The sequence below is a fragment of the Dendropsophus ebraccatus genome, chromosome 13 (genome assembly GCF_027789765.1).
Source record: "Dendropsophus ebraccatus isolate aDenEbr1 chromosome 13, aDenEbr1.pat, whole genome shotgun sequence".
NCBI lineage: Eukaryota > Metazoa > Chordata > Amphibia > Anura > Hylidae > Dendropsophus > Dendropsophus ebraccatus.
In genome coordinates, this window is record NC_091466.1 from 37,973,144 (window position 1) to 37,987,015 (window position 13,872).

Sequence of the window (13,872 nt, forward strand, 5' to 3'; positions counted from 1 at the left end):
TACATAATAAATAAAAAAATAAATAAAAAAAATAATTGAAATAAATAAATAAATATAAATAAATATATATACACATTCCCCATCCTCCCTTTATAAATGATCCCCTATAAATAAAGTACACATATTTGGTATCACCGCGTCCATAATGACCCCCTCTATTAACCCATTACATTAATTATTCCACCCGATTAACGCCATTAAAATAAATAAAGATCTAATAAAAATGACAATTTTTTTGTTAATCCCTCCCCCTAAAAAATATAGAAAAAATTTCACATGTACCCAAAATGTGTACCACTAAAAGCATCATCTTATGCAGCCAAAAAAAAAGTCTTCACATAACTTCATTGGCGAAAAAATAAAAATATTGCTGCTCTTACAATATGCAAGACACAAACAGTTTTTATAGTATAAATGCCATAAAGTATAACAAAAGCTATATAACATGGATATCACTGTAATCGTACCGACCTGACGAATAACGATAACATGTCATATGTGAGGTATAGTAAATGGTGTACAAAAAATGATGAAAAACAGCTGCTAAATTGTGTTTTTTATTCGTACCATCTCATAAAATTTTTTTATAAATAATGATCAGGGTGTCACATGTCCCTCAGAATGGTACCGATGGAAAGGTAAATTTATCTTACACAATATTTTGGCACCGCAAGTCCTCTGTGACATGGTATTATGGCTAAAAAAAAACCTGAAATAAGAAAAGACCCTAAAAATACACAAGGCTTCTGTCATGTCTGCGGCCTGTGGTTGAGTCAGGTGATGCACTGCGGCCACATGTGGGGGATTTCTAGAAACATTGGAATATGGGGAATAAAAAGTGAGTTCCATTTCTCAGTTAGTATTTGCTGTGTTAGAGGGAAACAATAGATTAACCCCTTCCCCCAATATGACGTCCAGGGACGTCATGAAAAGCAGTGGCAGAACGCATCATGACGTCCCTGGACGTCATGCTTTCCCTGCATCCCCCCTCTGTCTCCATCTAAGATCGAGCAGCAGGAGGAGGCTGTGTGACACAGCCTCCTCCTGCTGCCACTGCCCGGAGGGGAGCTGTGCTCCCCCGGGCAGTTAACCCCATAAACGCCACGGTCAATGCGACTGCAGCGTCTACGGGGAGATTCAATGTCCTCCCGCCGATCGGGCGGCGGGGGGAGGCTGCAGAATGTTGCCTCCCCCCACCGCCACTACATGTATGTCCCCCTCCCCTCGTTCTCCGATACTGGCGGATCGCCGCTATTACCGTTATATCGGCGATCCGCCGGTACCGGGCATTACCATCGCCGTCGCCTTTCATCTCCCCCCACCGTGAATCTCCCACGGTGGGGGGAGATGAAAAAGTATCAATCAGACCCCAGATCAGCCCCCCTAGTGGGCGATCACTAACCCGCTCCCCTCCCCGGGCGGCCATCGCATCCAAGATGGCCGCCCCATCCCTGTGAACAGACTATCTCTGTTCACAGGGATGGAAATAAAATAATAATCAAAGCCCCATGCTCTCCGCCACCGGAGGTAGCGGAGAGCATGGGGCAGTGATCGGGGACCCCCCTGTGTGGTCCCGGAGCAGGTGATCGGCGGTATATACTATATACCGCTGATCGCCTGTTCCCAGTGCAAAGAAGCACTTTTTATCCCCTGTCACCATAAATGATTGGTGACAGGGGATAAAAAGTGATACAGTGTCGCCCCCCCACCCCCCCAGTCCCCCCCGTCCCCCAGTCACCTCCCTTCCCTATATACATTACCTGATCCAGGGAGCTCCTTCCTCCTTGGCGTCCAGGCTGATTCTGAAGTGCGCATGCGCTCCAGAATCAGTTATCTCGGAAAATTTAAAGTTGCCCGTAACCACCCCAGATTGTCTGTAACCACCGCAGGTTGCCCATGACCACCCCAGGTTGCCCGTGACCACCCCACATTACCTGTAATCTAAATTTTTATTGTATTTTAGTAACTGCGCTATTCTAATAACTATTACTAGCTGCGGTTTTCCTCCAGCAAATTGGCACTCCCTTCTGAGCCCCGCTGTGAGCCCATACAGTGGTTTATGCCCACATATGGGGTACCGTTTTTTAGAAGAAGCTGTGTTACAGATTTTGGGGTACGTTTTCTCTCCCATTCCTCGTGAAATTGAGAAATTTTAAACTAAACAAACATATTATTGGAAAAATTTGAGTTTTTCATTTTTACTGTCTTATTTTGAATACTTTCCTCTGATACCTGTGGGGTCAAAACGCTCACTGCACCCCAAGATGAGTTCTTTGAGGGGTGCACCTTCCTAAATGGGGTGACTTTTGGGGGCGTTCTATTCTGCTGACACTACAAGGGCGCTGCAAACGCACCTGGCGCTCAGAAACTTCTTCGGAAAAATCTGCACTGAAAATGCTAATTGGCGCTCCTTCCCTTCTGAGCCCGGCTGGGTGCCCATACAGTGGTTTATGCCCACATATGGGGTACCGTTCTACTCAGGAGAACCCGCGTTACAGATTGTGGCATGCAGCTTCTCCCCTGTTCCTAGTGAAATTGAGAAATTTCCAACTAAACGAACATATTATTGGAAAAATTCTAGTTTTTCAATTTTACTGTCTTATTTTGAATACTTTCCTCTAATACCTGTGGGGTCAAAATGGTCACCACACCCCAAGATGAATTCTTTGAGGGGTGTACTTCCCAAAATGGGCTGACTTTTGGGGGGGTTCTCTTCTGCGGACACTACAGGGGCACTGCAAACGCACCTGGCGCTCAGAAACTTCTTCAGCAAAATCTGCATTAAAAAAGCGAATTGGCTATCCTTCCCTTCTGAGCCCGGCTGTGTGCCCATACAGTGGTTTATGCCCACATATGGTGTGCCGCTGTATTTAGGAGAACCTGCTTTACAAATTTTGGGGTACTTTTTTTCTCTTGTTCCTCGTGAAATTGAGAAATTTCAAACTAAACGAACATATTATTGGAAAAATTCGTGTTTTTCATTTTTACTGTCTAATTTTGAATACTTTCCTCTAATGCATGTGGGGTCAAAATGCTCATCCTACCCAAAGATGAATTCTTTGAGGGGTGTACTTTCGAAAATGGGGTGACTTTTCGGGGGATTCTATTCTGCGGACATTACAGGGGCACTGCAAACGCACCTGGCGCTCAGAAACGTCTTCAGCAAATCTGCATTAAAAAAGCTAATTGGCGCTCCTTACCTTCTGAGCCCGGCTGTGTGCCCATACAGTGGTTTACAGCCACATATGGGGTACCATTGTATTCAGGAGAACCTGCATTACAGATTTTGGCATGCTTTTTTTCTCATGTTCCTTTTGAAAATGAGAAACTTTAATCTAAACGTATATATTATTTTAAAATTTAAAGCTTCGATTTTTTTTACGGCCTAATTGTGAATACTTTCCTCCAGCCCCTGTAGGGTTAAAATGCTCATTATACCCCTAGATTAATTCTTTAAGGTGTCTAGTTTTCAAAATGGGGTCACTTATGGGGGTTTCCAGTATACAAGCCTTCTAAATCCATTTAAAAAAAGAACTGGTCCCTAAAAAAAAAATCAGTTTTGGAAACTTTCACAAAATGTGATAATTTGCTAATAAATTTCTAAACCCCATAACACCCTAAAAAAGTAAAATATCTTTCCCAAATTATACCAGAATAAAGAGGACATATTGGTAATGTGATTTAGTAACTAATTTATGTGCTATGACTTCCTTTTTTAGAAGAAGAGAATTTCAGAAGTTCATTAAATTATAAATTTTCAAATTTTTCATGATATTTTGATGTTTTTCACAAAAAACACACAAAGTAGCAGGGGCGGGCTGGGCCGGGGGGCAGGGGGGCATATGCCCCCTGGGCTGGTCTTCCCCCAGCTGTCAGGGCCGCATGGCTGCTGACAGCTGGCTGGAGTCCTCAGTGCCTCCCCTGCTTACAGCCCCGGCCCTCTTCTGTCATATTTACCTGTGGCTGTGCTGTGGATCCGGACTGTGATGGAAGCGGCCGCTGAAGGCCCGCCCCCATGACATTAAGCCCCACCTCCTTTATGGCCATTATGCTTTCCTATAAGCCTATGAGGCTTATGGTAAAAAGCAAACTGCTGTACGCAGTATCTTCCTCCGGCCACCAGAGGCCGCTCTCTCCTCCCAGCTGGTTCTCCTGTGTCTGGGCTAGAAGAGCCTGAAGACCTAGAAGATGGTGTCTGCAGGAAGCCAGGTACCTACACAGCAGGACATCTACACAGCAGGACATAGGGCAGGGGGAGGGAACCAAGGCTTTCCAGCTGTTGCTAAACTACTACTCCCATCATACCTGGGTAGCCATAGGCTTACTATAGATGATGGGAGTTGTAGTTTTGCAACAGCTGAAGAGCCAAGGTTCCCTATTCCTGATATAGAGGATACATATATACAGGAGGATACATATATATAGGAGACCTACACAGGAGGATACATATATACAGGAGACCTACACATGAGGATACATATATACAGGAGGAGACATACAGAGGAGTATATAGAGGATACATATATACAGGAGGAGACATACACAGCAGTACATAGAGGATACATACAGAGGAGTATATAGATGATACATATATACAGGAGGAGACATACACAGCAGTACATAGAGGATACATACAGAGGAGTATATAGAGGATACATATATACAGGAGGAGACATACACAGCAGTACATAGAGGATACATATATACAGGAGGAGACATACAGAGGAGTATATAGAGGATACATATATACAGGAGGAGACATACACAGCAGTACATAGAGGATACATATATACAGGAGGAGACATACACAGGAGTATATAGAGGATACATATGTACAGGAGGAGACATACACAGGAGTATATAGAGGATACATATATACAGGAGGAGACATACACAGCAGTACATAGAGGATACATACAGAGGAGTATATAGAGGATACATATATACAGGAGGAGACATACACAGCAGTACATAGAGGATACATATATACAGGAGGAGACATACACAGGAGTATATAGAGGATACATATGTACAGGAGGAGACATACACAGGAGTATATAGAGGATACATATATACAGGAGGAGACATACACAGCAGTACATAGAGGATACATATATACAGGAGGAGACAGACAGAGGAGTATATAGAGGAGACATATATACAGGAGGAGACATATATACAGGGGTACATAGAGTATACATATATACAGGAGGAGACATACAGAGGAGTTAGGGCTGGGCGATTAATCAAATAAATTTGCCCAGAAGGTTATAATCGATTTTGATTAAAATCATAAATTAAATTTTCACAAAAAATCACTGCAGGCAGAGCAGCGTAGAGTGATGGGTTGGCGGCTGGGCTGGAGTTGCAGGTCAAGCAGGCGGCGTGGAGGTGAGGTGCATGGCGGGCGGCGGTGCGTGGAGTGTCGCGCCGGAGGTGAGGTGCAGGGCAGTCGGGCAGTCCGCCTAACAGAGCCGCGACTGACCTGCCCCAGCTATACATATCACGTCCAGTTCCCCTCCCGGCCACACGTGCAGGTCCCTGGTCTCTGGAGGAGGCTGCAGGGACTGTAGTGGCGATAGCGTCGCTTCAGGTCCTGGAGCTGAACAGCGGGATCTGCATCCCCCGATCCCGCTGTACAGCTCCAGTAATGGCAGTGACGCTATCACCACTAGAGTCCCTGCGGCCAGGGCCGTATTTACCACTAGGCACCTGTGGTCCGATGCCTAGGGCAGCACCTTGCAGGGGGGCAGCACCAGGGAGCAGGGGGACAGAAAAAACTAATTCTTTTTTTTTTTTTTTTTTTAGTTTCCCTTCTCCCGTTCAGACTTGCCAGTAAATCTGGTGTCTTTTCCAGGGGGGTGGGGGGTATGGTGGTATTGGTCAGGTCTGGTATCGCCAATAGGTGCTTGAAGATGGGGCGTCTTCAGGTTTAGTGCCTAGGGCAGCAGCAGCTGATAATACAGCCCTGCCTGCGGCCTCCTCCAGAGACCGGGGACCTGCACGTGTGGCCGGGAGGGGAACCTGTGTGCCGGGGTGAGAGGAGGAGGGATATGTGCACTCCTGCCCCAATCACGCCCAGCTGCCCCAGTTTCCCCCAGTATGCCCCTGTCACCTCTCATTTATACCTTTATTACTACTTCACCCCTCATCTTTACCTGTACTACTACTACTACTTCTACTACACCCCTCATCTATACCTGTACTACTACAGCCCACATCTATACCTGTACTACTAATTCCCCTCATCTTTACTACTAATACACCCCTCATCTTTACCTGTACTACTACTAATCCCCCTCATCTGTATTACTAATACACCCCATATCTATACCTGTACTACCTCACCCTTCATCTTTACCTCTACTACTACTACTAATGCCCCTCATCTGTATTACTAATACACCCCATATCTATACCTGTACTATTACACCCCTTATCCACTATACCTCCACTACTACACTCTACCTAGATGGAAGCACCATGTGTCCCGCTATCCCCACCCCCACCCCCTCGCTTATCCCGGAAATGCCCCTGCCTGCATGTGTCCCTGCTACATAGAGGATACATATATACAGCAGTACATAGAGGATACATATATACAGAGGGAGGCATAAATACAATAGTACATAGAGGATACATATATATACAAGAGTACATAGAGGAGACATATTTACAGGAGTACATAGAGGAGACATATATACAGAAGTACATCGAGTGATATAAACTATTTTAAAAATACAGTAACCCCAGCTTTCCCAGCATCTTATACTCAGTATGATGGATGTCACCCAGCTCTCCAGCATCTTATACTCAGTATGATAGAGGTCACCCAGCTTTCCTAGCATCTGTCTATGGGACCGTTTCGTGTCATCACTGAGCCGCCCAATAGACTTATACAGGAAAGTGAGTTCTGACCCTTTCACAGGGCACAGTAGGATATTTGGTCACCAATGACTGGAAGGACCGAAGAGGTCCAGAGTGGTCCTTTAAGGATGGGCCGCCAGCCTGCTACTCATGGGCCAGTGCTGTGTACTTGCCCCCCGGGCTAAAATTTGCCAGCCAGCCCCTGCAAAGTAGTGACCAAATTTTGCCACTAATATAAAGTGCCATATGTGACGAAAAAACAATCTCAGAATCGCTAGCATACGTTAAAGCATCACTGAGCTATAAGAGCATAAAGTGAGACAGGTCAGATTTTGAAAAATGAGCTTGGTCATTAAGGCCAAAACAGGCTGCGGAGGCAAGGGGTTAAAGTCTTAATACTGCAGACTGAGCCACTCCGTCCTCCCCGTACATAACCTGAATTAGCAATTTATCCAGTGAAGAGGTAAGATAGTGACCAACACAGGAAAGTGATGAGTGGGGCCAGTACTGAGGTGGGTGGGACCAGTACTGCTAACACATGTAATATACTGAACTGGCGTACTATAGATATGGTCCAAGATAAATTAAATAAACTCAATGTAACCAAAGCTCCAGGGCCTGATGGATTACACCCCAGAGTTCTTAGGGAACTCAGTTCTGTAATTTCTCTACCCTTGTATGAAATATTCAGTGATTCTTTGCTGACTGGTATTGTGCCGAGGGACTGGCGTAAGGCAAATGTAGTGCCGATCTTCAAAAAGGGCTCTCGAACTTCCCCAGGTAACTATAGACCTATAAGCTTAACGTCCATTGTGGGGAAACTATTTGAGGGGCTTATAAGGGACTACATCCAGGAATATGTAGTGGCTAATAGTATTATAAGTGATAACCAGCATGGTTTTACTAAGGACAGAAGCTGTCAAACCAACCTAATATGTTTCTATGAAGAGGTAAGTAGAAGCCTGGATGGCGGCGCGGCTGTGGATATCGTGTACCTGGATTTTGCAAAAGCGTTTGACACAGTTCCTCATAGGCGTCTGATGGGTAAGTTAAAGTCTATCGGTTTGGAAAGTTTAATGTGTAACTGGATTTAAAACTGGCATAATAATCGTACCCAGAGAGTGGTGGTCAATGTTTCGTCTTACTCCGAATGGAGTAAGTACTGACCCAAGTGGTGTACCCCAAGGGTCAGTACTGGGCCCCCTTCTGTCTAACTTGTTTATTAATGATATTGAGAATGGAATTAGCAGCAATGTTTCTATCTTTGCAGATGGCGCCAAGCTTTGTAGTACAGTACAGTCTATGGAGGATGTGCAGATCTTACAAGCTGACTTAGACACACTGAGTGTTTGGGCGTCCACTTGGCAAATGAGTTTCAATGTGGATAAATGTAAAGTTATGCACCTGGGTACTAATAACCCACATGCATCATATGTCCTGGGGGGAGTTACTCTGGGAGAGTCGCTGATGGAGAAGGATCTGGGTGTACTTGTAGATAATAAACTAATAAGCGGGTACAAAGAAGGGCAACTAAACTAATAAAGGGAATAGAGCATCTTAGTTATGAGGAGAGATTAAAAGAATTAAAGAGAACCAATCACCTAGTTTTTTTACTAGGTAATATTATTCTAACTGGCTGCCATAATGCTTTTCTATAGATACAGACTACTTCTGCAGTCTGTATCTAAGAAGTTACCGTATTCCGCTGCTCCGGTTGGGTCCTGTCGGGCGCCGCCATCTTGTCCGCCATCTTTGTTTCCCTCCATGCGGGTCATCAGTGCGTTCCACTGATGTCCCGCCTCTTCTGGATCTTCCGGCGCATGCGCAGTCGCAGTGGCTGGCCGGAACACAGCGGAGTGCATAGCAAAGGAGTAGGAAGATAGAAGAGCAGAAGATAGAAGAGCAGAAGATAGAAGAGCAGAAGATAGAAGAATAAAGAAGAAGAGCCTCATTTGGTGATTATGAAATGTATTTATATGTCTGTTTTGTGAGGGGTGGGTGCCGGATATTTTGGGGCCCCTGACACCCGGGATGGGGGGGAAGGAGGCTGGAGATCGGGGGAAGGAGGCTGGAAATGGGGCTGGGGGGGGGGAGGCTGGAGATGGGGGGGAAGGAGGCTGGAGATGGGGGGGAAGGAGGCTGGAGATGGGGGGGGAAGGAGGCTGGAGATGGGGGGAAGGAGGCTGGAGATGGGGCTGGGGGGGAGGCTGGAGATGGGGCTGGGGGGGAGGCTGGCTAGGTGCTGCCGGCTGGTGCTCGCTGGTGTCGGCCTCCGGCACTCCCGCTCCGCTGGGAGCACGTTCTCTCTCCACCCCCCTCCCCGCCGGGAACCCACTCCTCCTCCTCCTTCTGGGAACCGCCAGACAGGGGGAAAAAATAAAAAATAAAATAAAAAAATAGTACTGAAAAGTACTGTTTGTATTGCTGCTCACTCTCCGCTGGCTGCACGATTTGTTGTATTACTGTTTAGGTAACATGCCGAGAAACTTGATACAGCGCCTTTTATATTAGCGTAATCTCGCGAGATCACGCTAATATAAGCAATGCAAAGCACTGGCATCGCGCGCATAGCGCGATTTCAGTGATTGGCAGCGGAGCGGCTAAAGGATCATGTGACCCTAAACTGCCGCTCTGCATGTCGGGAGCTTCCTGTCTCGCGCCGGCTCTTTTGAAAAGAGCCGGCTCGAGACAGGAAAATGACAGTGTGTATAGTGAAAAAACGAAACAATAAAAATAATTAATTATCATTACAAATATTAATAAAATCACATTTTACATCTAATTGGCTAAAAAAAAATTTTTATTTTTCGCCCATGATTGGTTCTCTTTAAATATGTTTAGTCTGGAGAAGAGACGTTTAAGGGGAGATATGATTAATTTATTTAAATATATAAATGGCCCCTACAAGAAATATGGGGAAAAGATGTTCCAGGTAAAAACCCCCTCAAAGGACAAGGGGGCACTTCCTCAGACTGGAGAAAAAAAGGTTCAACCTTCGGAGGCGACAAGCCTTCTTTACCATCAGAACTGTGAATCTGTGGAACAGTCTACCACAGGATCTGGTCACAATAAAAACAGTAGAAGGCTTCATAATCGGCCTAGACAAGTTCTTAGACCAAAATAATATAAATGCATATCTATAGAACCTATCAACCCTCCCCCTTCCCTGTATCCATCAGCTTCTTGTTTGAACTTGAGGGACATTAACTATGAGTATTAACTATTAAGTATTAAGTATTAACTATGTAACTAACTATGATGGGAGAGAGAGCACCGAGAGAGAGGAAGGGGAGAATAACCAACATAAACAAATAAACAAAGGAGTAGAATGGAAAAAAAGAAGGAAAAAAAGAAAACCCATACAATACATACAAGTTCAGAGCTATTGTTAGAATCGATGAGAGATGTTGCCTATCAGAGTCTCAGTAGTAAATTAGTGAGAAACAAGATTCCTGGGATATTATTCCTAACCAGTAGAATTGGCCAGTGACTATTCAAATCACTAAGCAATATCCGAAATTAGCACATTAGGAATCTGGCACACGTATGGTTCTATACGGAACAACGCGCAATTCTCATGCAATAATAGTAAATAGAGTGAAAGCAGTTACAATATCATGCCCATAATCCTGGTTCTTGTCTATTACCATCCTTATAACGCTTTTATTATTTGGTCTATGGGGCTGTGTGAGGTGTCATTTTTTGCACCTTCATCTGTTCTTTCTTTCGGTATCTTGCTTGCATATATGCAACTTTTTGATCACTTTTTATTACATTTTTTTCTGGATTTGTTGTAAATGTAAGGCTGGGCTCACACTACGTATATTTCAGTCAGTATTGTGGTCCTCATATTGCAACCAAAACCAGGAGTGGATTAAAAACACAGAAAGGATCTGTTCACACAATGTTGAAATTGAGTGGATGGCCCCCATATAACAGTAAATAACTGCCATTATTTCAATATAACAGCCGTTGTTTTAAAATAACAGCAAATATTTGCCATTAAATGGCGGCCATCCACTCAATTTCAACATTGCGTGAACAGATCCTTTCTGTGTTTTTAATACACTCCTGGTTTTGGTTGCAATATGAGGACCACAATACTGACTGAAATATACGTAGTGTGAACCCAGCCTAAATGTGCAATTTTGCACTCTGGCAGGTTTTTTGCGCTTATGCTGTTTACCGTGTAAGATTAGGAATGTGACAGTTTAATAGACTGAACGACTACACATGCGGTGATACCAAATATGTTTAATTATAAAATGGGAGTGATTTAAACATTTATTAGGGGAGGGGATTTTAAATTAATAAAAAAAAGGTTTTTTTTTTACATACGTTAATTAGAAATGAGTTCAAACTACTAATAAGTTCAAACAGGTGCAATTATTACAGGTCTGTGAAAGCCAGAATTCTTTCTAGTTGGTAGGCGATCAAATACTTATTTCATGCAATAAAATACAGAATAATTTTTAAAAAATAAATTATGATCTTCTGTCTCTCACAGTTGAACTGTACCTTCAACCGTGTACCTCACACCTCCATTCTTTTTACTCAGGCACACACCTTTTTGTATCTTTACAGCTGGCACACCAGAATATGAGAAATTGTGCCGTTGTCATGATAGATGTCGAGACATCCTGAAATTTGTCAACGAGTCAGTGAAACAGCGAGAGAATGAATACCGGTTGGGAGAATACCAGAAACGTTTGGATTCAAGTTCCCTGGAGAGAAGCAATAACCCACTGGCCGCAGAATTTAAGGTGAAACAGAGAGAGAACATGATAATTTGTAGATCAATAGTGTATTTACACAGATAGATTTTTGGTTACAGTCTGTTCCTGGCTTTGGCTTCAAAAATCTGTCAGATAAATCTCTCTTCGTAAACTCATGTTTTCTACTTTACAGAACCTGGACCTGACGACAAGGCGCATGATCCATGAAGGGACTTTAGCATGGAGGATAACAAAAGATAAAACCATTGGTGAGTGAACTGTGTTAGTAAGTTTGATCATAATATAACTATAGAATCACTATGTATTGGGTATTAAGATGTAGAATAATTAATGTTTTCCTATCAGAAGAAGTTATCCTCTTTCCATGAAGCATGAGTGAATTATGTCACTCTGCTGCCCAAGATGAACTACAGGAAAGCAACCCCTGCTGGCCCCCCTTTTCCTTTTTTTTTATTGATTTTATAGATAGATAGATATGTAATTATAGGCCCCTGTACCTTTTGCAGAATATCCAGTGGCGGATTACAATGTGGGCGGTTTGGGCGGCCGCCCGGGGCCCAAGGCACCGGGGGGGCCCATGCCACTTCGCCCACATTATAATCCGCCACTGCACTCTCTTGTGACCGCAAGCATTGTTTTGCTTGCGGTCACAAGAGTCCGACTGTCCCCGGCTGATGCGCACAGGGAGCTCTCTGATGCGCGCGCTGCCGGGGATAGGACGGGACACCCCCGGAAGCGCGCGCATCAGAGAGCTCCCCGTGCGCCTTTGGTTTGGCTGTGACTTCCAGCGCACGGGGAGCTCTCTGATGTGCACGCTGCTGGGGATAGGACGGGACACCCCGGGCCGCCGCACATCAGCCGGGGACAGACCAGGAGGCAAGAGGCTCGACGGGGGAATGGATGGCAGGTGAGTTGTGTTGTGTTTTGGTTATTTTTGTGTGTTATCTACTGTGCACAGGGGGGGGGGGAGAGGGGGACCATCTCTGAGGGGGGGAGAGGGAAGATGGGAACCATCTATAAGGGGGGGAGGGAAGAGGGGGACCATCTATGACGGGGGAAGAGGGGGACCATCTATAAGGGGGGGGAGAGGGAAGAGGGGGAACATCTATGAGGGGGCCAGCTATGAGGGAGGAAGAGGGAGACCATCTATAAGAGGGGGGCCATCTATAATGGGTGAAGAGGGGGGCCATCTATAATGGGTGAAGAGGGGGACCATCTATAAGAGAGGAAGAGGGGGACCATCTATAAGGGGGAAGAGGGGACCAGCTATAGAGGGGGCCAGCTGACATCCTCTGTGCTGCTGTGACCTCCCCTATAGATCAGCACCCTCCTCTCCTGACATCCTCTGTGCTTCTGGGACTCTGCGACCTCCCCTATAAGATCAGCACCCTCCTCTCCTGACATCTTCTGTGCTGCAGGGACCTCTCCTTTAGGATTAGCACCCTCCTCTCCTGACATCCTCTGTGCTGCTGTGACCCTGCGACTTCCCCTATAAGATCAGCACCTTCCTCTCCTGACATCCTCTGTGCTGCTCGGACCTCTCCTATAGATCAGTACCCTCCTCTCCTGACATCCTCTCTGCTGCTGTGACTTCCTCTATAGATCAGCCCCCTCCTCTCCTGACATCCTCTGCGCTGCTGTGACCTTTATAGATCAGCCCCCTCCTCTCCTGACATCCTCTGTGCTGCTGGGACCTCTCCTAAAGGATTAGCACCCTCCTCTCCTGACATCCTCTGTGCTGCTGTGACCCTGCGACTTCCCCTATAAGATCAGCACCCTCCTCTCCTGACATAATCTGTGCTGCTCGGACCTCTCCTATAGATCAGTACCCTCCTCTCCTGACATCCTCTGTGCTGCTGTGACCTCCTCTATAGATCAGCCCCCTCCTCTCCTGACATCCTCTGTGCTGCTGGGACCTCTCCTATAGGATTAGCACCCTCCTCTCCGGCCAACCTCTGTGCAGCTGTGACCTTGGGGGGGGGGGGGCAACAGCAGGAAACCATGTGGCAAAATGTTTATTGGGGGCAACAGCGGGTGAACAAGTGACAATATGTTTATTGGGGGCAGCGGAGGTGGGGTGGACAATGCTTACTGGGGGTAGCAGCAAGGGACCAAACATTATGTTTATTGGGGCCAGCAGGGAGGGGAGGCAGGCAGTGTTTATTGGGGACAGCATGGGGGGGTGGGGGGGCAGTAGCGGATTATAATGTGGGCGGTTTGGGGGGGGGGCAGGTTGAGTGGACAGCCCGGATCCCAGGTTACATGTAAT

General features: G+C 45.7%; 1 protein-coding gene across 6 annotated transcripts in view; it reads left to right on the top strand.

Moving 5' to 3' along the window:
* The window catches only part of ARHGEF11 (Rho guanine nucleotide exchange factor 11), a 630,876-nt gene that overhangs the window by 476,027 nt on the left and 140,977 nt on the right, over positions 1-13,872 (top strand). For all 6 annotated transcript variants that reach the window (XM_069949394.1, XM_069949398.1, XM_069949396.1 and 3 more), the window contains 2 exons: positions 11,452-11,630; positions 11,776-11,851. In XM_069949394.1, coding sequence (XP_069805495.1) covers positions 11,452-11,630; positions 11,776-11,851 — 255 coding nt within the window. The remainder of the gene's footprint in view (positions 1-11,451; positions 11,631-11,775; positions 11,852-13,872) is intronic.